This window comes from Pseudorasbora parva, chromosome 1 (genome assembly GCF_024679245.1).
Source record: "Pseudorasbora parva isolate DD20220531a chromosome 1, ASM2467924v1, whole genome shotgun sequence".
NCBI classification, from domain to species: Eukaryota; Metazoa; Chordata; class Actinopteri; order Cypriniformes; family Gobionidae; genus Pseudorasbora; species Pseudorasbora parva.
In genome coordinates this window covers 63,506,556-63,527,659 of record NC_090172.1, presented here as the reverse complement: position 1 = coordinate 63,527,659, position 21,104 = coordinate 63,506,556, and the positions used below count along the sequence as shown (strand labels likewise).

The 21,104-nt window shown below is 50.6% G+C and overlaps 1 protein-coding gene across 1 annotated transcript; it reads right to left on the bottom strand.

Moving 5' to 3' along the window:
- Positions 1 to 883: 883 nt before the first annotated feature.
- On the bottom strand, positions 884 to 20,798 carry LOC137079540 (Fc receptor-like protein 5). Its single transcript, XM_067447496.1, has 7 exons — positions 20,524 to 20,798; positions 20,145 to 20,429; positions 19,791 to 20,069; positions 18,036 to 18,299; positions 11,978 to 12,220; positions 1,320 to 1,424; positions 884 to 1,129 (listed from the first exon to the last, which is right to left on the bottom strand). Exons 1-7 carry the CDS (start codon positions 20,720 to 20,722, stop codon positions 1,071 to 1,073), a joined length of 1,434 nt encoding a protein of 477 aa, XP_067303597.1. The 5' UTR covers positions 20,723 to 20,798; the 3' UTR covers positions 884 to 1,070.
- Positions 20,799 to 21,104: the final 306 nt, after the last annotated feature.

The window sequence follows — 21,104 nt, the reverse complement described above, 5'->3', positions numbered from 1 at the left end:
TAAAGGCTTATTTGTAGCCTATATCAAATATAGGCTAATAGTCGCTTCACCAATAATTCTGTCACTCGCCCTATTGTTCGAATCCTATAGCTTTCTGCCTGAATAAACATATCAAACATAATGGGCAGTTGTCATGACTGTGTTGTGGATTAGCATGTGCAGTGATTAAAGGACATTATGACCTGTGCTGTCTCTTGCTTTATGATGAGCAATAATTTCCATCATTTCTATTCACATGGTTCAATATATGAGATGAATGACGAATCAGGAGACAAAATCCTTTATTCCAGTTAACATGATTATATCATGATGTACATTGACGATGTGTTTAAGGAGTTAAAACATGGATAGTCTGCTGGCCGGGCATGAGAGTCTCAGACAGACTCGAGACTCCGGATGATGTTCGTGTGCTTCAAGCTGCCCAAATCAACAGCTGTATGAAAGCCTCCTCACACCCTCACTGATGCTGCTTTCACTAAAGTCTCTTTCAGACTGTTTGCTGGACACACAGAGGACGGGTTTAGGATTTTATTAACGTTTTCATTCAAATTATCCATCAGTAATGTAAATGTACGAGAAGAAAACGCAAGCGTGAGCGGCTCGTGGACGCGCACAGACCACTCCACATAGGCTTATAGCCAAAGACTAATTTACAGCCCCAGTCTCTGGTTAGGCTTTTAAAACAAGAAGAAAACACACACACACACACACACACGCACACATACACACACACGAAAAGATATCTGATATGATAAAGGTGAAAAACCAAGAAACACTAATACACGCTAATCAATTAAACAGTTATTCGTTTATACAGAACATTTGATACAAAACAAAACATGTATGATTACCCCCCCCCCCCCCCAGGTTTAATTATCTGAGCCTGCTCCATTTAATTAGATTTGTCTGCGCGTGCTTCTCCCGAAATTAGTTTATTAAACTTCAATTAAATATGAAGCTCATAAAACAAGAAAAAACTACAATATTTCCAACAAGGATAATAAATGCTGACAGAAGATTTAAGCATGTGGACAGAATGAACAGTGTGAGTCTTTTTAAAGATGTTAATATCAGACTGAAGTTTCTTCCTCTGTTACGGCGAACTGACTTTGATCTTCAGCAGATGAAACTGAAATACACACATTATTGACTCAGTGAATGACCATCATGTGGTGAAAATATTGATCTATATAATATAAAAAGAGAAACAGTAATGGTGTCTGTCTGAGAGAGAGAGAGAGAGAGAGAGAGAGAGAGAGAGAGAGAGAGAGAGAGAGAGAGAGAGAGAGAGAGAGAGAGAGATCAGACAGAAGTGTTACCTCTCGCTCTGTAACATTTGTAAAGCAGCACGACTGTGGCGATCAGATACTGACAAGCTGCCAGAAGAAAACTGAGGATTTTGAGTCCAGAAATCTGAGCTGACACTGAAACACAAACACAAGAACATTATTCAGCAACATTACGGAGCTCTGAAGACCGTTCAGAAAGTTTCTCGAGGAACCTAAAGTTACTGTGAGTGAATATAAAAGCTTTTAAAGGTTTTTCCTCCGGTCTCGTATTATTCCTCCACCGTTTCCCTTTTATGTTCATCAAAACTCAATGTTTGACACTGAACACACATGAGCTCAGTCAGATTCATTCCTTCCTGCTTTCAAAAGAAAATAATAATAGTCTCTAACATGTTTGACCTGTTTTTTAGGGATGGAAATGGGTGAAAAAGGTGAGAACATTGCGTGGAAAGAGAAACATTCTCCGAGGTCAGGACACCTTAATATAAGCAAACTCGACTCTCAAAAATATGGGACACTGCACAAAATGTGAATACAAAAGGAATGCAATAATTTACAAATCTAAAAAACGTATATTTTATTCACAATAGAATATAGATAACATATCAAATGTCTAAAGTGAGAGATTTTGAAATGTCATGCCAAATATTGGCTCATTTTGGATTTCATGAAAGCTATATATTCCCAATAAGTTGGGATAGGTAGAAATAAGAGGCCGGAAAAGTCAAATGCACATATAAGGAACAGCTGAAGGACTAATCTGCAGCTTATTAGGTCAATCGGCGACATGATTGGGTATAAAAGAGCCTCTTAGAGTGGCAGTGTCTCTCAGATGTCAAGATGGGCAGAGGATCACCAATTCCCCCAATACTGCGGCGAAACATAGTGGAGCAATATCAGAAAGGAGTTTCTCAGAGAAAAATTGCAAGGAGTTTGAAGTTATCATCATCTAAAGTGCATAATATCATCCAAAGAAGCCATATCTAAACATGATCCAGCAGTGCAGGCGTTTTCTCTGGGCCAAGGCTAATTTAAAATGTGGCAAAGTGGAAAACTGTTCTGTGGTCAGACGAATCAAAATGTGAAGTTCTTTTTGGAAAACTGGGACACCATGTCATCGGGACTAAAGAGGACAAGGACAACCCAAGTTGTTATCAGCACTCAGTTCAGAAGCCTGCATCTCTGATGGTATGGGTGTGTGAGTGTGTGTGGCACAAGCGGCAACCTCCCGCAATCTCTCTTGAAGCCAATACGGAAGTAATGCAAACTGCAATTCCTAAACTGGTTCCAAAAGGAGCAGAATCTCATTGAGCCCCATGTTAAAATTCCCAACTTTACAGCAAAAAAAAAACAAAAAAAAAAAACGGCCTATACAGCTAATTTTGCCCTTCATAACAACTGTAAGAAGGTGAATTTTTTTTATAACTCATTCGCTTACGATATATAAAGCCTTAAAGTTCTGCATAATTAAGGCATGGTTACTTTGAGTGACAGGTGGATAGCCATTTGTCCGCTGTCTATAGTCATTGCGTCACCTAAGCTCCACCCACATCTCGCCTTTTTTGCCCATTTTCTGTTATCCGGGAGTGACACGCGATGACTCGCTCGCAAGATGACAAGGCCCAGCTCGCCCTACTTTAAAGGTGCACTATGCAACTTTCCGTCCACTGGAGGGCGCCCATTTAAAACAAATACGTAGTTTGATGACGCAAAGTTTGAGCGCAGTATCTTGGGATGTGGAAATTATGTTGATGGATGCGGTTATTAAAGTTACTGTAGTATGAAGCAGAGGCGGACCGAGTGTTTTGAAGCTGAACACGGCTGCTGGAGCGATATTTACACAAGTACCCGGCTCGCGAACACCGGGACTTTTATTATGACGGGACGGGACACAGTCGCCGGGCGCGCACACTCTTTCCGCTCTTCCAGCCATGATTATGAGGTAAAGCAGCTCTGTTTATCATATAAGATACATTTAAGTGTGTTGAAAATTATGTTATGACGTTACTCTGTGCGTTCACTTGTTCACACTGCTAAGAGTAAAGTGCTCCTTCCAAATAAAACCCGAAACTGAGGGTAGCGCAGATATGACGCAATTAACAGGCGACTCCCTCAAACGCTATGCTGAAACGTCCCAGTCCTTAGTTAAAATAGCAATGTTCTCACAATGTACAAATAGTTGGAAACATGTGGAATATTGCAGATACACAACTGAACAAAATATATTAAAACTGGCCTAGTGTTTTTTTGATATTTACTGCAAAAATACTACATAGTGCACCTTTAAGCTTCAGAACGGCTTATAGGAATCCTATGAGTGACGTCACGGACACTACGTCCAATATATTTTTACAGTCTATGGTGTGGCATGGGCAGCTTACACATCTGGATAGGCGCTATCAATGCAGAAAGGTAGATCCATGTTCTAGAACAACATATGCTCCCATCCAGACGTCGTCTTTTTCAGGGAAGCCCTTGCATTTTCCAACATGACAAGATACTGCACCACATACTGCATCAATTACAGCATCATGGCATAGAAGAAGGATCTGGGCACTGAAATGTCCAGCCCGCAGTCCAGATCTTTCACTCATAGAAAACATTTGTCACATCATAAAGAGGAAGGTGCGACAAAGAAGACCTAAGACAGCTGAGCAACTAGAAGCCTGTATTAGACAAGAATGGGGCAACATTCATATTCCTAAACTTGAGCAACTTGTCTCCTCAGTGCCCAGATGTTTGCAGACTGTTATAAAAAGAAGAGGGGATGCCACACACACTGGTAACCTTTTCCCAACTTTTTTGAGATATGATGGCATGGAATTTATAATCAACTTATTTTTCCCTTAAAATGATACATTTTCTCAGTTTAAACATTTAATATGTCATCTTGTGTTCTCATGTTGTATTCTGAAATTTGTTCAGAATTGCATTCTGTTTTTATTCACAATTTGTACAATGTCCCAACTTTTTTGGGATCGGGATTGTATAAAACACTAAGGGTGCTTTCACACTTGGTTCGATTGCCTGGAACGAACGTCTCGGTTACGTATGTAACCCTCGTTCCCTGAAGGAGGGAACGGAGACGTACGTCAGAACTGAACCGACGAATTGGGATCTGCCCTCAGAGACCTATCCACTTCGAGTGTAAAAAACGAGCCAATCGGAGATTGGCATGTGATCCACACATTCCACGCTCCGCCCCGCAGCGCGGGTATAAATAGGAAGTGGAATGGTAGATCAAATGCTTTTTTCAACTGAGGAGCCGAATACGTGACTGGGCTCCTAGCTGAAGCACAGCTCCTGGCGACAGGACGTACGTCTCCGTTCCCTCCTTCAGGGAACGAGGGTTACATACGTAACCGAGACGTTCCCTTTCAGTCGGTCACGTTCGACGTACGTCAGAACTGAACCGACGAATTGGGATCCCTTTGGAAAACGCCAGGATGCTGGCCCTTCCAGCGTCCTGCTTGAGCGCACTGGACCGTCTAGTATGGTACGGAAGTCAGGGCTCCAAGCAGGGAGGTCAGTCACTGCTGTTTCTGCAAGACCCACTTAGAGTGACCATAGACCGCTGGGAAGCGTGCCCTCTCGGAAGAGGTACGCTGCGGGGCCACGTCCTTCAGGGAAGGAGTGGTGGCGGAATACACATAAGGACTAACCTGGCAGGGTAGTGCAACATATGGCAGTCTCTGGGGTGGTTCCAACCTAATTGTAGGGGGGAAAGAACACGCCCAGAGACGACAGAGCGGGCTCTGTCGAGGGAAAGACACGGGGCTAGCCCGAAGGGTAGCTGCTTCCGTGGACGAATACACATATGGGGTTGCCGTGAGGGAACCGCTACATATGGAACCCAGCCTACAACCACGTTCCACAAGCATACGGGTGCAGGCCTAGCGTCAGACGGTCCGCAACGTCTGACACCGCATGGGGTGACGGAGGAGCTCGACAGGGTTAGCCGGTTTCCCGGGGAACACAACTGGAGACAAATAAACGCACGTATCCGGCCCAGAGGGCGGGAGTGGCGTTGCAAGCCGACACTTAGAACGGGCACTTAGCGCTCCTGGCCACCAGGGGCGAGGATGCGGGAAGATACCGGCTCTACACGTAAGCTATAAAACCTAGCAAACGTGTTAGGTGTCGCCCAGCCCGCAGCTCTACAAATGTCTGTCAGCGAGGCGCCTTGAGCCAGCGCCCAGGAAGAAGCAACACTCCGAGTGGAGTGTGCTCTTACACCGAACGGGCAAGGCACGTCTTGGGACTGGTAAGCCAAGACTATAGCATCCACTATCCAGTGGGCTAACCTCTGCTTGGAGACAGCCTTTCCCTTCTGCTGGCCTCCGTAACAGACGAAGAGTTGCTCTGAGGTCCGAAAGCTTTGGGTCCGGTCAATGTAAGCGCGAAGAGCGCGGACCGGACACAACAAAGCCAGGGCTGGGTCTGCCTCCTCCGAAGGCAGCGCTGGCAATGGGTCGAGTCCGGAGAGGCAAACAGGTCTACCTGTGCGGCTCCGAACTGGTCCCATATCAGCTGGAGCACTGTCTTCATAGACAGGATTTTAATCTCAATGGACTCCAACGGCTCGAAGGGAGGGCTCTGAAGTGCTCTGAGCACTAGAGCCAAGTCCCAAGAGGGTATCGAGGATGGACGAGGAGGATTTAGTCTCCTCGCACCTCTGAGGAACCTGACGATTAGGTCGTGCTTTCCGACGGACTTACCTTCGACTGCGTCGTGATACGCCGCTATTGCGGCGACGTACACTTTGAGGGTGGAGGGAGACAGCCTTCGCTCCAACCCGTCTTGCAGGAAGGAAAGCACAACACCAATCGAACACCTTCGGGGGTCTTCCTGGCGGGAAGAACACCACTCAACGAACAGGTTCCACTTCAGTACATAGAGGCGCCTCGTAGAGGGGGCTCTAGCTGAAGAGATGGTATCTACGACTCCTTGTGGTAGTCCATCTAGAACCTCCGCGTCCCGTCCAGGGACCAGACATGAAGATTCCAGAGGTCTGGACGCGGGTGCCATAGAGTGCCCCGTCCCTGAGAAAGAAGGTCCTTCCTCAGGGGAATGGGCCAAGGAGGGGCTGTCGCGAGGAGAGTTAGTTCTGGGAACCAGGTCCGGTTGGGCCAATACGGCGCAACTAACAAGACCTGCTCCTCGTCCTCCCTGACTTTGCACAGGGTCTGTGCAAGAAGGCTCACTGGGGGAAACGCATACTTGCGTAGGTCCCGGGGCCAGCTGTGCGCCAGTGCATCTGTGCCGAGGGTACCCCCGGTCAGGGAATAGTACCACTGGCAATGGGTCGAGTCCGGAGAGGCAAACAGGTCTACCTGTGCGGCTCCGAACTGGTCCCATATCAGCTGGACCGCCTGGGGGTGGAGTCGCCATTCTCCCGGAGGTGCTGGCTGCCGAGAGAGCTCGTCGGCTGTCTGGTTCAGCGCACCAGGGACATGCATGGCCCGAAGCGACCTCAGATGCTTCTGACTCCACAGGAGCAGGTGGCGGGCGAGTTGGAACATGCGACGGGAGCGTAGACCACCCTGACGGTTGATGTACGCAACGGCCGCCATGCTGTCCGTACGGACCAGTACATGCTTGCCACGTAGCGGCCCCTTGAGGCGGCGCAGTGCCAAGTGTACTGCTAGCAACTCGAGGCAATTGATATGCCAATGCACTTGCGGTTCCGTCCACAGACCCGCAACTGCATGCCCGTTGTACGTGGCCCCCCAACCCGTGGATGAGGCATCCGTGAATAGCACAGCATGCCTGCACACTTGTTCTAGGGGCACCCCGGCCCGGAGAAACGAAGCGTTGGACCACGGGCTGAAGGTTTGGCGGCAGTAAGGAGTCACTGGGACCCGGTACTGGCCGCTCTGCCACGCCCACCTCGGGACTCGGCCATGAAGCCAGTGTTGGAGCGGTCTCATATGAAGCAATCCGAGCGGCGTGACCGCGGCTACGGATGCCATATGCCCCAGGAGCCTCTGAAAAAGTTTCAGTGGGACCGCTGTTCTGCCCTTGAACATATTCAAGCAGTTCAACACCGACCTGACTCGCTCCTCCGTGAGGCGCGCAGTCTGGCTGACCGAATCCAGCTCCATACCGAGGTAAGAGATTCTCTGCGTAGGACAGAGCTTGCTCTTCTCTCGGTTGACCCGAAGGCCCAACTGGCTGAGGTGACTGAGCACCATGTCCCTGTGTTCGCACAACTGCTCCCGAGACTGGGCGAGAATGAGCCAGTCGTCGAGATAGTTGAGGATGCGAACGCCGCGTTCTCGGAGTGGAACAATGGCTGCCTCCGCGACCTTCGTAAAGACGCGAGGCGACAGGGACAGCCCGAAGGGCAGGACTTTGTACTGGTATGCCTTCCCCTCGAACGCAAAGCGTAGGAACGGTCTGTGTCGGGGGAGTATAGAGACATGAAAGTACGCGTCCTTCAGGTCGATCGCTGCAAACCAATCCTGGGGACGGATGCATTGAAAAATGCGTTTCTGCGTTAACATCCGGAACGGGAGCTTGTGCAGGGCCCGATTCAGGACGCGCAGGTCCAGGATTGGCCGGAGCCCACCCCCTTTCTTGGGCACGATGAAGTAGGGGCTGTAGAACCCTGTCTTCATCTCGGCTGGAGGAACCGGCTCGATCGCGTCCTTCGCCAGTAGGACCTCGATCTCTGACCGCAAGACTTGAGCATCGCTGCTTCGCACTGAGGTGAAGAGGATGCCCTTGTACTTGGGTGGCCGGCGCGCGAACTGAATCGCGTAGCCGAGTCTGATGGTACGGATGAGCCAACGGGACGGTCGAGGGAGCTGTAGCCACGCACCCAGGGACCGTACCAGCGGGACCAACGGCACCACAGACATGCCCGGGGTGGGGCAGCGCATCGGAGAGCTCTGGCTCGACTCGGGAGGCCCGGAGGCGGCCCGGAGTGTCGCGCGAGCTCTCCTGGTGCGGGCAGGGGGCGGGTGAGAAGGCCCGGAGGCGTCCTCGGAGCCCACTCGGCTGCTCGCTGCCCGGAGGCAGAGAGGTGGGATGCTCAGACCCGACTCGGGAGGCCCGTGGGCGGCCCGGAGTGTTGTCTGAGCTTTCCCGGGAGAGGCAGAGAGTGGGTGAGAAGGCCCGGAGGCGTCCTCGGAGCCCACTCTGCTGCCCCCTGGCGAGGGGAGGGGAGGGAGGGAGAGACAAAGCCCGGAGGCGTCGTGAACTGCCACCCTGACCCTCTTGGGGCCCAGGGGGATAGGAAACTGCTCTTTTTGTGAGTATGTGGGTACCGCCGAGCTCCGGAGAGCTGGCGGCAGATGTTTCGGACCAGTCGGGACCCCCCGGTCCTCCTCCGGGGGGTGTGGGAGGGATGCGGACATCATCTCCCGAAGAGCAGCTCCTGTCCTCCCTGGGCTGCCTGTCTCAGGGCCGCTTCCCCTTGCGCTTGCCGGCAGGCTTAGCGGTCTGGACAGGTTGGGCGCCACCCTTGCGCCCGGCACCCTGCTTGGCCTGTGGAGGCTGCTGCTTTGGCTTGGCAGGGGCGGAGGCGGACGCTGGGGGACGCCCTCGGCGACGAGCAGGCGGGGGAGCTGCGGCCGGCGACTGGGTGGAGGCAGCAGCAGGTCGCCGGGGCAGGATGTTCCTGATAGCCTCCGTCTGCTTCTGGGCCACCGAGAACTGCTGGGCAAAGTCCTCGATGGCGTCGCCGAAGAGGCCGGCCTGACAGATAGGGGCGTTCAGGAAGCGGACCTTGTCCGCTTCACGCATATCTGCCAGGTTCAGCCACAGGTGGCGTTCCTGGACCACCAGAGTGGACATCGCCCGACCCAGGGAGCGTGCAGTGACTTTCGTCGCTCGTAGAGCGAGGTCCGTCGCCGCACGCAGTTCCTGCATAACGCCCTGGTCGGAACTTCCCTCGTGCAGTTCCATGAGCGCTTTGGCCTGGTAGACCTGCAGGAGCGCCATGGCATGCAAAGCCGATGCGGCTTCTCCACAGGCTGTGTAAGCCTTGCCGGTCAGCCCGGACGAGAACTTACACGCCCGGGAGGGGAGACGCGGGGCACTACGCCAGTCCGCAGCGGTCTTGGGACACAGGTGCATCGCCACTGACCGCTCGACCGGGGGGATTCCCACGTAACCCTTCACCGCACCGCCATCGAGGGAGGTGAGGACGGAGGAGTCCGTCGATCGCGAGCGAGCGCTATACGGCGCTGCCCACGACTTCGAGATCTCCTGATGCACTTCCGGGAAGAAAGGCACCGGGGCGGGGCGCTGAGAACCAGCACGGGCCGTCCCGAGAAACCAATCGTCCAGCCGCGAAGGTTCGGGACACGGTGGAGGGTTCCACTCGAGCCCTACGCTTGCGGCGGCCCGGGAAAGCATAGCCGTAAGCTCTGGGTCAGACTCGGGCAACGCTGTCACACCCGAAGGGGGCAGCGCAGCCGAATCCTCATCCTCAGAGCCCATTAGCTCGTCCCCCGATGCAGCGACCGACATCCTGTCTTCCGCCGGAGCCCCAAAGGAAACGGCTGGCACTCCACGTGAGAGGTCAGCACGCTCCTCCGGAAACTCCACCGGCGCAGCGGAGGGGGGAGGGGCCCGAGGAGCCATATGACCCGGCGGGTTTGCCCTAACCGTCACCCTCAGGTCCCCACCCAAGTCATCAGCCAGAGTAGCAGCCCTCTGCTTAGGCGCAGAAGGACCGCTAGACCGGGGGATGCGCGAGGGTGCTCCACCTGCCTTGAGGTATTGGAGTCTGGACCGTAACACTGCGATGGTCATGTTCCCGCAATGGGAACATGAGTCATTCACGAACGCAGCCTCTGCGTGCTGAGTGCCCAGACACGAGAGACAACGAACATGACCGTCAAGCGGGGACAGAATGCGACCGCACCCAGAAACACACGGTTTGAATGACATCTTGAAAAAGACGCAGGGTCAAACCGTGTTGCTCTTTTAGGATGGAAAACTGCTCTTTTAGTTGTGCTGAAGCACTCAGGGAGATGACCGCGGTCAGCACGCAGTCCGAATGCAAGCCTGCGTGTGACTCTCAAAACAGGGAAAAACGCCCAGCGAACCAACAATGGAAGCTCTTTTAAATGAATGCAAACAATTGCAACTGGTCGGTCTCTCGCTGAGAAGCGCTGTAACACCCGCACTGGCAGTTCTCCTTCCTCTCTCTCCAAGACTCAGTCTTTTAAACACTCTTCGTGGAAACAGAATGAACTGTTCGGCTCCGAAGTTGAAAGCATTTGATCTACCATTCCACTTCCTATTTATACCCGCGCTGCGGGGCGGAGCGTGGAATGTGTGGATCACATGCCAATCTCCGATTGGCTCGTTTTTTACACTCGAAGTGGATAGGTCTCTGAGGGCAGATCCCAATTCGTCGGTTCAGTTCTGACATACGTCGAACGTGACCGACTGAAAGGGAACCTGAGTTCAATTGCTCCCCCCTCCTCCTGCCCCTGCTGGACTGTGGTCATATTATATTATTTGGGTCTGAACCGGGGTTCGTTTGCGTCATCAAAGCAGCAGCTGTTTACCCGGTTGCTTAGTAACAACAGCGAGCGTGAAGGAGGCGAATTGTGCCTTAAATGAAGGCCGCGAATGCCCTGCAAATGCTCTGAAGAATGCTGAAGACGAGCAGAAATGAGATCTACAGCTCTCTGCTTGAGGCATGTCAGTGAGGCTCGTCAGGTAAATGACTGAAGCACATACAAAACACACATTTTTATCAGCTCATATGCAATATCATCCAACTGCGGCCACAAATGGGTGTTATCTTGCTGGTGGGGGTTACCGCTTTCTCAGACTAGAATTTCTTCTTCTTCTTCTTCTTCTTCTTCTTCTTCTTCTTCTTCTTCTTCTCAAACAGAAGTTTCAAAATAAGATCTAGCATCTTGTAACATGACATCATGACGTTAAAGCCAAGTAGCATGTTATCTGTACGCCTTTTGAGCTATCCGCGTGAATGTCTACGCCTAACCGAACCATTATGTGTGTGTGTGTGTGTGTGTGTGTGTGTGTGTGTGTGTGTGTGTGTGTGTGTGTGTGTGTGTGTGTGTTTGTGTCCACAATGAAACATACTAAATGATGTTTTTTTGAAAATGTAAAAATGCAGAATGTGTCTTGTGATGGGTAGGTTTAGAGATCAGGGTTGGGTGGAGGCAATCGTTATTGGGATTGACATGGCCAATTAAATGTTTAGAATCGGTTGCAGGGCATTTCCGCTGAACTGGTTCGGGAAAAAATTCACGCATATGGAAGAGGAAATTACATCGTACCCAGTGTGGCTTGAGAAACTCATCACGATTGGTCGATGAGACGCTACCAGGAACGCAATAGGCATTCTTGTTTCATGATGGGAACGCCCAAGCCGCAGCTGGACCCTTCTCCTCATATGTCATTAATAGCGGTTCACTTCTGCGATTTAGTACGATTGCGTTCACATCAGCACACCCGAGTTCGGAAGACAGCGTTCACATCATCCAAACCAACCGAACTCTGATGTCAATCGAACCCGGGTGCGCACCAAAAGTGCTAGTGTGAAAGCACCCTAAGTATCTTTGCACTAATTCTAACAAGTTTTTGTGTCTTATGTAGGCAAAAACAACCCTTTATAAAATGTGAAGGGCCCGCTTCCTTTGATTTGCTGCTCGTCTCAGCCTTGCCCAGTTTTCTTTGACTCATTCATTGACTCTCACCTCTGACTGAGATCCAGCTGTGGGGTGACGCTCCTCTCTCTGTTTTACAGGAGTAGAAACCCTCATGTGACTTTGAGACAGTAGTGATGCTCATCTCTCCTGTCGTCTGATTCTGGATCAGTGATCCGTCTTTATAGAAACCAGCGCTGAGGATCGAGGGGTTTGTAGATCGATGTAAACAGTGTAGAGTCATAGTCTCTCCCTCAATCACATGATCAACAGAACTCAGAATCACTTCACCATCTACAAACACAAGACACACACCAACAGATGGCAGTGATCATACAGGCTGAACTTAATCAGAGCCATATTCAATTACAAAATATCCTGATCAAAAATAATGTTTATAATGTTCCTCCCCAAATAATTATAAAAGCCCAAATTGTCTCCCCAATATTAGATTTTCTTGATTACTCCATCACACACCTCTCTGTATATTGATATGATGACAAAAGTAGAATGTTTGATTTTTAGGTTGGGATGAGTGAGATGGCCAATCAAATCAAAGAAGGCGTGGTTTAACTGTTAGTGTGAATTCATATAAGATGCAAGTTGTTGTTTAATATTGTGTTAACCATAACTCAATTTGAAAAAAATACAATATAAATTCTGACATTTTCAGTTTGTTTAATATATAAAGACCAGGAAATAACGTCTCAGGTTACGTATGTAACCCTAGTTCCCTGAGGGAACGAGACGCTGCGTCGAAACGCTGTGAGAACGCCTCTGCGTTAATGCGTCGTGAAGCGCCTGTAGAACCATTCCATCGGAAAAAAGATCGATCGTCGGCGTGATGACGTCATCGACCGGAAGCTATAAAACGTCCGTGAAAACAAACAGGAACTAACTTCTGATAAAGCCTGAAGTAAGTGATCACGGACACGCCGGGAGTATGGCAGAGCGACGCAGCGTCTCGTTCCCTCAGGGAACTAGGGTTACATACGTAACCTGAGACGTTCCCTTTCGGGGAACTCGAGCTGCGTCGAAACGCTGTGAGAACGCTTATACCCACATCGCCATAGGACCAAGTGTCTCGTATGTGTGAAGCCGAAGCGCACACGGTTACGAGAGAACCTGTGCCCCTACTGTAGATGCCAGGTCTAGCTCGTAGAACCTGACGAAGGTAGAAGGAGACGACCATCCGGCCGCGTTACATATATCATGGAGGGAAGCCCCCGACAAAAGTGCTTTAGAAGCAGCCATACCCCTGGTTGAATGTGCCCGGACAGCCAAAGGAGATGGCTGCCCGGTAGCTTCATAAGCAAGTGAAATGGCCTCGACCACCCACTTGCTCATCCTCTGCTTGGATACAGGAGCCCCCTTCTTAGGGGGTCCGAAGCAAACAAACAATTGTTCAGTTTTTCTCCACAGGGCAGCTCTGTGGACATAAGTATCCAGTGCCCTCACCGGACACAGCAGATTTAATCTTTCCTGGTCTGACGTCAAGAATGGAGGAGGACAGAAGGCTTGTAGAGTGATGGGGCCCCGTGGGCTCGTAGGAACCTTGGGGACATAACCCGGCCTGGGATGCAGAAATGCTTTCACCATCCCAGGCGCGAACTCTAGACATGAGGGCCCTACTGACAGGGACTGAATATCTCCTATCCTTTTAAGAGATGAAATGGCCAAAAGGAAGATAGTTTTCAGGGTGAGGAACTTATCCGAAACCTCCTCCAGAGGTTCGAACGGAGGTCCGGACAAGCCCCTCAAAACAATGGCCAAGTCCCATGCCGGGACCCTCGAGTGCATAACTGGCCTCAACCTTAATGTGCCACGAAGGAAGCGTGTAATTAGAGGGTGTCTTCCCAAAGACACTCCACTGCAAGGGACGTGGACAGCACCCAAGGCCGCCACGTACACCTTAAGTGTGGAGGGGGTCAACCCTGCAGAGAACCTCTCCTGCAGGAACTCCAGCACTGTACCAACCGGGCAGTTAACTGGATCCCACTGGCGTTCTCTGCACCAAGCTGAGAAAATCTCCATTTCAAAGCGTACAGCTTCCTCGTGGACGGAGCTCTGGAGTGAAGGATGGTCTCTACGACCTCGGCCGAGAGACCCTCCTCTATGAGCCTAGCCCCCTCAGAGGCCAGGCCCACAGTTTCCACATCTCTGGGCGTGGGTGCAGGAATCTCCCGCCCGCCTGAGAGAGTAGATCCCTCCTGGTCGGAATCTCCATCGGAGAGCCTTCCAGGAGAGATATCAGGTCCGAAAACCATACTCGGGTCGGCCAGTTCGGGGCCACTAGAAGTACCTGGGCCCCGTCCCGGCGTACCCTCTCCAGAACTCCTGGAAGCAGGACAATCGGGGGGAAGGCGTACAGAGGCAGCCTCGGCCACTCCTGTACCATGGCATCCAGCCCCAGCGGGGCCGGATGGGTCAGAGAAAACCACCGCGGGCAGTGAGAGTTCTCCGCCGAAGCGAACAGGTCTATCTCTGCTTTCCCATAAACCTTCCATAGGAGCTCCACCACCTCTGGGTGGAGTCTCCATTCCCCGGGCCTCGGCCCCTGTCTCGACAGGCTGTCTGCTTCCTGGTTTAGGGCCCCCGGGATATATACTGCCCTGATTGACAGCAATTTCCCTTGGGCCCACAGGAGGATCCGATGTGCCAATTTGTCCAACGGACGAGACCTCAGACCCCCCTGGTGATTTATATAGGCCACCACGGACGTGTTGTCTGTTCTGACTAGTACATGGTGGCCCCTGAGGTCGGGCAGGAACTGTTTCAATGCAAGAAACACTGCGAGCATCTCTAGCCGATTTATGTGCCAGTGCCGCTGATGTTCCTGCCATAGACCCTGGGATGAGCGACCACTCATGGTCGCCCCCCAGCCCGTGAGGGAGGCGTCTGTCGTTAGCGTTACGCGACGAACATGAGCCCCCAACACGGGACCCTGAGATAAAAACCCCGGGTTTTTCCACATGACCAGAGCACGTAGGCATCGCCGCGTGACTTTGATCGTGCGGAGCGGATTTCCCCTCGGGGAGAACCCTTGTGTTTTGAGCCACCACTGCAGTGGCCTCATGTACAGTAGGCCAAGAGGTATCACGTTGGACGCTGCTGCCATGAGACCTAACAGTTTCTGGAACTGTTTCACAGTGACGGCTCGGCCTAGCTTCTGTTCTTTGGCGGCTGCCAGGATCGACGCTATGCGTGTTGGCGATAATTGCGCCCGCATAATTATCGAGTCCCAGTTCACACCTAGAAAAGTGGTTCTCTGAGCCGGAGAAAGCACACTCTTCTTGGCGTTCAGCCTCAACCCCAGCTTCGACATATGGGCGAGAACAGCATCTCGATGCTGAACCGCCATCTGTTCTGTATTCGCTAGAATCAGCCAGTCGTCGATGTAGTTCAGTATGCGGATGCCCTGAAGACGCAGCGGCGCCAGAGCTGCATCCACACACTTGGTGAACGTGCGGGGTGACAGTGCTAGACCGAAGGGAAGTACACGATATTGGTATGCCTCTCCCCCGAAGGCAAACCTCAGGAACTTCCTGTGATGTGGAAGGATGGAGACATGAAAATACGCATCTTTGAGGTCTATGGTGACAAACCAATCCTCCGATCTGACCTGCGCTACAATCTGTCTGAGTGTAAGCATCTTGAATTTGAGCTTGGCCACCGAGCGATTCAATAGCCGCAGATCTAATATCGGGCGTAAGCCCCCATCCTTCTTCGGCACGATGAAGTAACGGCTGTAAAAGCCAGACTCCCTGCTGGGAGGGGGAACCCTCTCTATAGCCCCTTTTTGCAGGAGTGTCTCTACTTCCTGTGCCATTACCAGAGCCTGCTCCGGGCCCACCTCTGTAGGTAGGACACCGCAGAAAGGAGGTGGCCGACTTCTGAATTGAATGGCGTACCCCCTTTCTACTATCTGCAGGACCCAATGAGATATATTTGATAGACGTTTCCATTCGTCTAGAAAATCTACTAAGGGAACCAGCCTCTCGAGGCTGGCCTCTGGTGTTCTTCGAGCAACAAATGCAGTGCCCTGAAGCGGCGGACCGGCAGGGAACGACTGACTTGACTGCTCGGGGACCCCCCGAAGGGGGTGCGGACCACCCTCGGGTGGCCCGCGGAGACCGACTGCGCCCCGGCATTGCGGCGGGGTTGGCAGCGCGGCCCCCCGAGGGTGCCGCAGGGAAACGGGTACCGTTGGCAGGGGTAGACACCGTTTCCCTACGGGGGGAACCACCCTCAGCGTCCTGACGCTTCTGGCGTCAGGAACGCTTCGACGAGGCCTTCTTGGCGATCAGGACTGTCCGCAGATCAGCCCTGCCCCTCGAAGGCCTCGCCTGAGAGCGCCGCCCCTCGTCCCCGCGCTGAGGGGGAGCCCGAGCGGCGACGCTCTGCTTTTGTTGTGCCCTGTGAGCTGAGCTCGTACTCGGCTTGGGCTGCCTGATGTCAGCGGCAGCCCCAGGGACCTGGACTCGGAGAGGGAGAAACTGCTTTAGCGCCGCAGCTTGTTTCTTTGACTCCTGGAACCTCTCGGTGACAGTGTGTACTGCGTCACCGAAGAGGCCACCAGGAGACAGCGGCGCGTCGAGCAGAAAGCTCTTCTCCCTCTCTTTGATTTCGGTGGGGTTGAGCCATAAATGTCTCTCCGTAGCCACCAATGCTGCCATCGAGCGGCCAACACATCTGGCCGTCTCTTTGGTGGCCCGGAGAGTTAGATCGGCTGCTGTTCTAAGCTCATTTATGACGTCACCCCCCACTTCATCGCGTCCATCTAGATCCCTGAGCAGGTCAGCCTGATAAGCCTGCATAATTGCCATGGTGTGTAGGCATGCAGCAGCCTGACCTGCCGCCGAGTACGCTTTGCCCACCAGTGCCGACGTTGTTTTCAATGGTCTGGTGGGCAAAGTCGGGGCCTTTAGGGACGATGCCGAGGAAGGCGAGAGATGGCTCGCAAGCGTCTCTTCTACCTTTGGCATCGCCCCATAACCGTAGTGCTTCAGCCCCATGATGTTGCTATAGACCGAAGTCTGAGGGCTGAACACACGGTATGATGCCGGTCTCCTCCATGATGTTGCCACCTTGGTGTGCAAATCATGGAAGAATGGCAGGCCCCGCCGCTGAGGTTCTGAAGCGCGAGCGGGCAGGAATCTTTCATCTAATTTACTAGATCGTCTCTTTCCTGCCTCAGATCTCTCTACGGGCCAGTCAATATTTAATCTGGCCACGGCTCGCGTTAGAACCTCAACGAGCTCATCACTCGCAGGGGACTGAAGTGGCGAATCTTCAGTCGCGATGCTCTCAACGTCCACCTCCTCGGAGCTGGATAGTTGGAGCACCGGCGGCTCTCTCGGGGGGGAAGAAACCGCAATGCGTGCTTCCAAGCCCCGAGAAGAACCGCTGGATGGAGCGGGTGAGGGCAGAGATAAGGCAGCGCCCGTCTCAAACCCCTCCGCAACATCCAATTGTGAACCCCACGACTGCAGCCTCCGCTCTGCCTCGGCAGCAGCGGGACCAGAGCCGCGGGGAACACGAGCCGAGGCACCCTCCTCGAAGAGTGCCCGGCGGGAGCGCAGCGTTCTCAGTGGCATACGCTCACAGTGCTCGCAAGCAGCCCCCTCGAGGGCTGCCTGGGCATGCTGCGCTCCCAAGCAGGCAACACAAAGAGAGTGTGTATCCCCACTCGTGATGTAGCGTGGGCAGGGATGAACACACCTCTTAAAGTTACTGCTTTCACTCGCCATTTCTCTATCTATTTATTTTCTCTTTTTTGTAAATATATGGAATATTTAACAAAGGGTGGAAAAACTCTTTCAATAGACAGACAAAAACACCAAATAGACAGACAGGTTCACACAGATCGCTTACTGAAGGCACAGAAGCTAGTTCCTGTTTGTTTTCACGGACGTTTTATAGCTTCCGGTCGATGACGTCATCACGCCGACGATCGATCTTTTTTCCGATGGAATGGTTCTACAGGCGCTTCACGACGCATTAACGCAGAGGCGTTCTCACAGCGTTTCGACGCAGCTCGAGTTCCCCGAAAGGGAATTATATTTTCTTATTTATTATGTTTTATATTTGTGTGTGTGATTGGACTCACCGTGTACAGTGATGTTTCGAGGACGGCGTTTCTCTCCAGATTCAGACTCACACCAGTACACTCCAGTGTCAGATGTGCTGAGAGAGTCCATTACACATGAAGATCCTGTTTGTTTTGAACAAGTGTGTGTGCCTTTGTCTGTGTATCTTCTCACTGTCCATCCAGCAGAGTTACTCTGATCCTCACAGCTCAGAGCGAGAGACTCAGATGAGAAGTGTTGACTTCTGCTGGGATTGATGACCAGAGACACTGAAGCAGAAATTCCTGAAAAGAGCAAAATCTCAATCTAAACTGACACACAGAGCAGATCCGGCCCAAGCCTTCATGAGGCCCTAAGCCGAATTTTATTTGGGGGCCCCTCGGTACCGATTGAATATTATCAATTCTTGATAATAATCGCACACCCATTATCAAATGTATTAGTTGTAGCTGTGTTGCTTACATCATGTCTGTAATGTTTTTACCCTTATACGGTTTTTAATTGTAGCAAACCCACAAGAGTGCTCAGGTGTTCATTTGGACTTTAATATTCAAAGTCTCACAGTACGGTTCAGACTGGGATATGTACGATTTAAACTTTTTTTCTTTTTTTTTAAATAAGTCTCATGTTAAATATGCTCACAATTCGTTACCGCAGGACTCTTTGATGAATAGAAAGTTCAAAAGAACAGCATTGATCTTAAATAGAAAGCTTTCAAAGAATCCTAAAAAAGATGTTTACACAACTGTTTTCAACATGATAATAAAAAATAAATGTTTCTTGAGCAGCAAATCATCATGAGAATAATCTGTGAAGGATCATGTGACAGTGAAGACTGGTGTAATGATGCTGAAAATTCAGCTTTGATCACAGCAACACATTACAATTTACTTGATATTCATATCACATACGAATATCATGTGATATTATATATATGATATGAAAACAGCTATTTTAAATTGCAATAATATTTCACAATATAACTGTTTTAACTGTAGTTTTGATCAAATAAATGCAGCCTTTTGTTGAGCAGAGACTTCTTTTAAAACAAGAAAGGGTGGATTTCTTTCAAACATTAAGCAGAGCTTTTATTTTGGCATAAATTCACGCAGAAAGACATTAGTAGGCCTACTTCTATTTGTTGACAACTGCATATTTGTAAATGATTCTCATTACAAATTTGGGAAGGCTTTTAGAGAAGAACGAATTTGCACCCCCCCCCCCCCCCCCCCCCAAAAAAAAAAAGGAAAAAAAAAAGAAAAGATACTTATGAGCCACTGGAGCACTTGCAGAGAAGCATTTACTGTGAACAAAAACTGGAAGCTATGCTGTACTCCGTCCAAAACATACAGCATGTCAAATAAGATATTTGCACTAAACCAAAGCGCATTCTCAAATCCATCCATTCATAAAAAGGTTACCGGGCAACTGACGAGTAGCCTTTTCAGCGCCAATTTTTTTCTCGCACTGTGGACTTTGAACCCCGACGAACAAGCTTTAGTCCAGCACCGCAAGCTCGCGCAGCGCTGTCAGAATCAATCCGTGCATATATTAGAAAACGTAACATTTATTTAGTAATTGTTTTAAGGCCACAAAGGCGATTTCAAACATAAAGGAACATACAGCGGCAGCTGCTTAGGGCCCCCTTGGCCACCTTGGCCTCGTGGCCAAGGGGGCCCTAAGGAGCCGCTTAGTTCGCTTATGCCTTGGGCCGGCCCTGACACAGAGACTGCAATAAAACAAAAATACGGACGAGCACAAACACAAATCCTCACCGGTGACCCACAGTGGCTGTGTGCTGCTGGTGTGTGTGTGATAGGCTGGTCGTCCTCTCTCTGCTCTGCACGTATAAACTCCTGTGTGCTGTAGAGACGCAGGACTGAGAGTGTAAGATCCTCCAGCTCCTCTGCTGCTGTCTGACAGATGATCATGATCTCTGAACCAGCTGAACGTCCAGCCTGTAGAGGAGCCTGAAACCTCACAGATCAGAGTCGCTGATTCTCCTTCAGTCAGCCACGGCTGTGGAGACACTCGCACGACTGCCTGAGCTTCAGCTGAACAAAACATCATGAGTTACAGAGCCGTAGAGAAACTGATGGAGAAGCGGATCACAACAAACACAAACTCACCTGATACAGTCAGTGTAACAGCATCACTGCGCTGAGAGCGTTGAGTCTTCATCTGTCCTGTACAGGTGTATTTACCGCTGTGAAAGTCTTCAACTCCGCTGATGATCAACTCTTGTGTTGAGGTTCGTCTGACAGTGTTTTTATACCGGCTGTTGTTTTCCTCTATTTCCCATCTGTATGTCCACTCAGTGTCTCCTCCCCACTTTATATCACATCTGAGAGTGACTGTTTCTCCTCTAAACACTCGTTCATCAGGTCGTACCGTCACCACAACTTTAGGACTCTCTGTCCAAACACAGATTATTGCATTTATAGTTTTAGACGTGTAGATATGGTCTCTGATCTGTATATGTTGCATCACACACACATTCTCTCTCACCTGTAACATTTACCCACAGTGCATCACTGTATTGTGTGTAATAGACTGGTTTCCCTCTTCCAGCTCTACACCAGTACTGGCCTCCATCAGACACTGAATCAATCTTCAGGCTGTAGGGGTTTGTTTCTGTCTTCTCTGTCTCAGGGTTCAGTGTGTGTTTGTACCAGTAAAAGTCCCAGTGTCCAGTGGACGGATCCATGCCACAGGTCAAAGTCACTGTGTTTCCTGTCAGTGCAGCTCCTGCAGGATCTGATGTGAGTTCAGGCTTCGGCTTTAGATCTGCAGGAGAACAAGAACAGATTCAGATCCTCAAGAGTCAGAGTTCAGCTGCGGTACATCACAGAGTATAAAATAATATACATCTTAAATTGACTGTTTGAAGAACTGTAAATCATAATTGTACAAAACGAGGACACGAAGGAGACCATCTCATTTCTAATATCTAATAATGTACTCTGAAAAAACATCTGTGATCTGATCAGCCTTTCACTGTATATAGAGCTGTTTGCAGACTTTGATCTAAAACAGTTTTGTCCAAATTTGTTTAAACTTTCTTTATGTCAATACATAATTAAAATGTA

Bases quoted from the DNA above. Each gene is read 5' to 3' on its own strand.
- LOC137079540 (XM_067447496.1), bottom strand. From the start codon at position 20,722: ATGGATCCGTCCACTGGACACTGGGACTTTTACTGGTACAAACACACA. The intron at 20,070-20,144 runs GTGAGTTTGTGT...TGTTTTGTTCAG, and splicing joins TGTTACACTGACTGTATCAG to CTGAAGCTCAGGCAGTCGTG. The intron at 1,130-1,319 runs GTAACACTTCTG...TGTGTATTTCAG, and splicing joins CAAATGTTACAGAGCGAGAG to TTTCATCTGCTGAAGATCAA.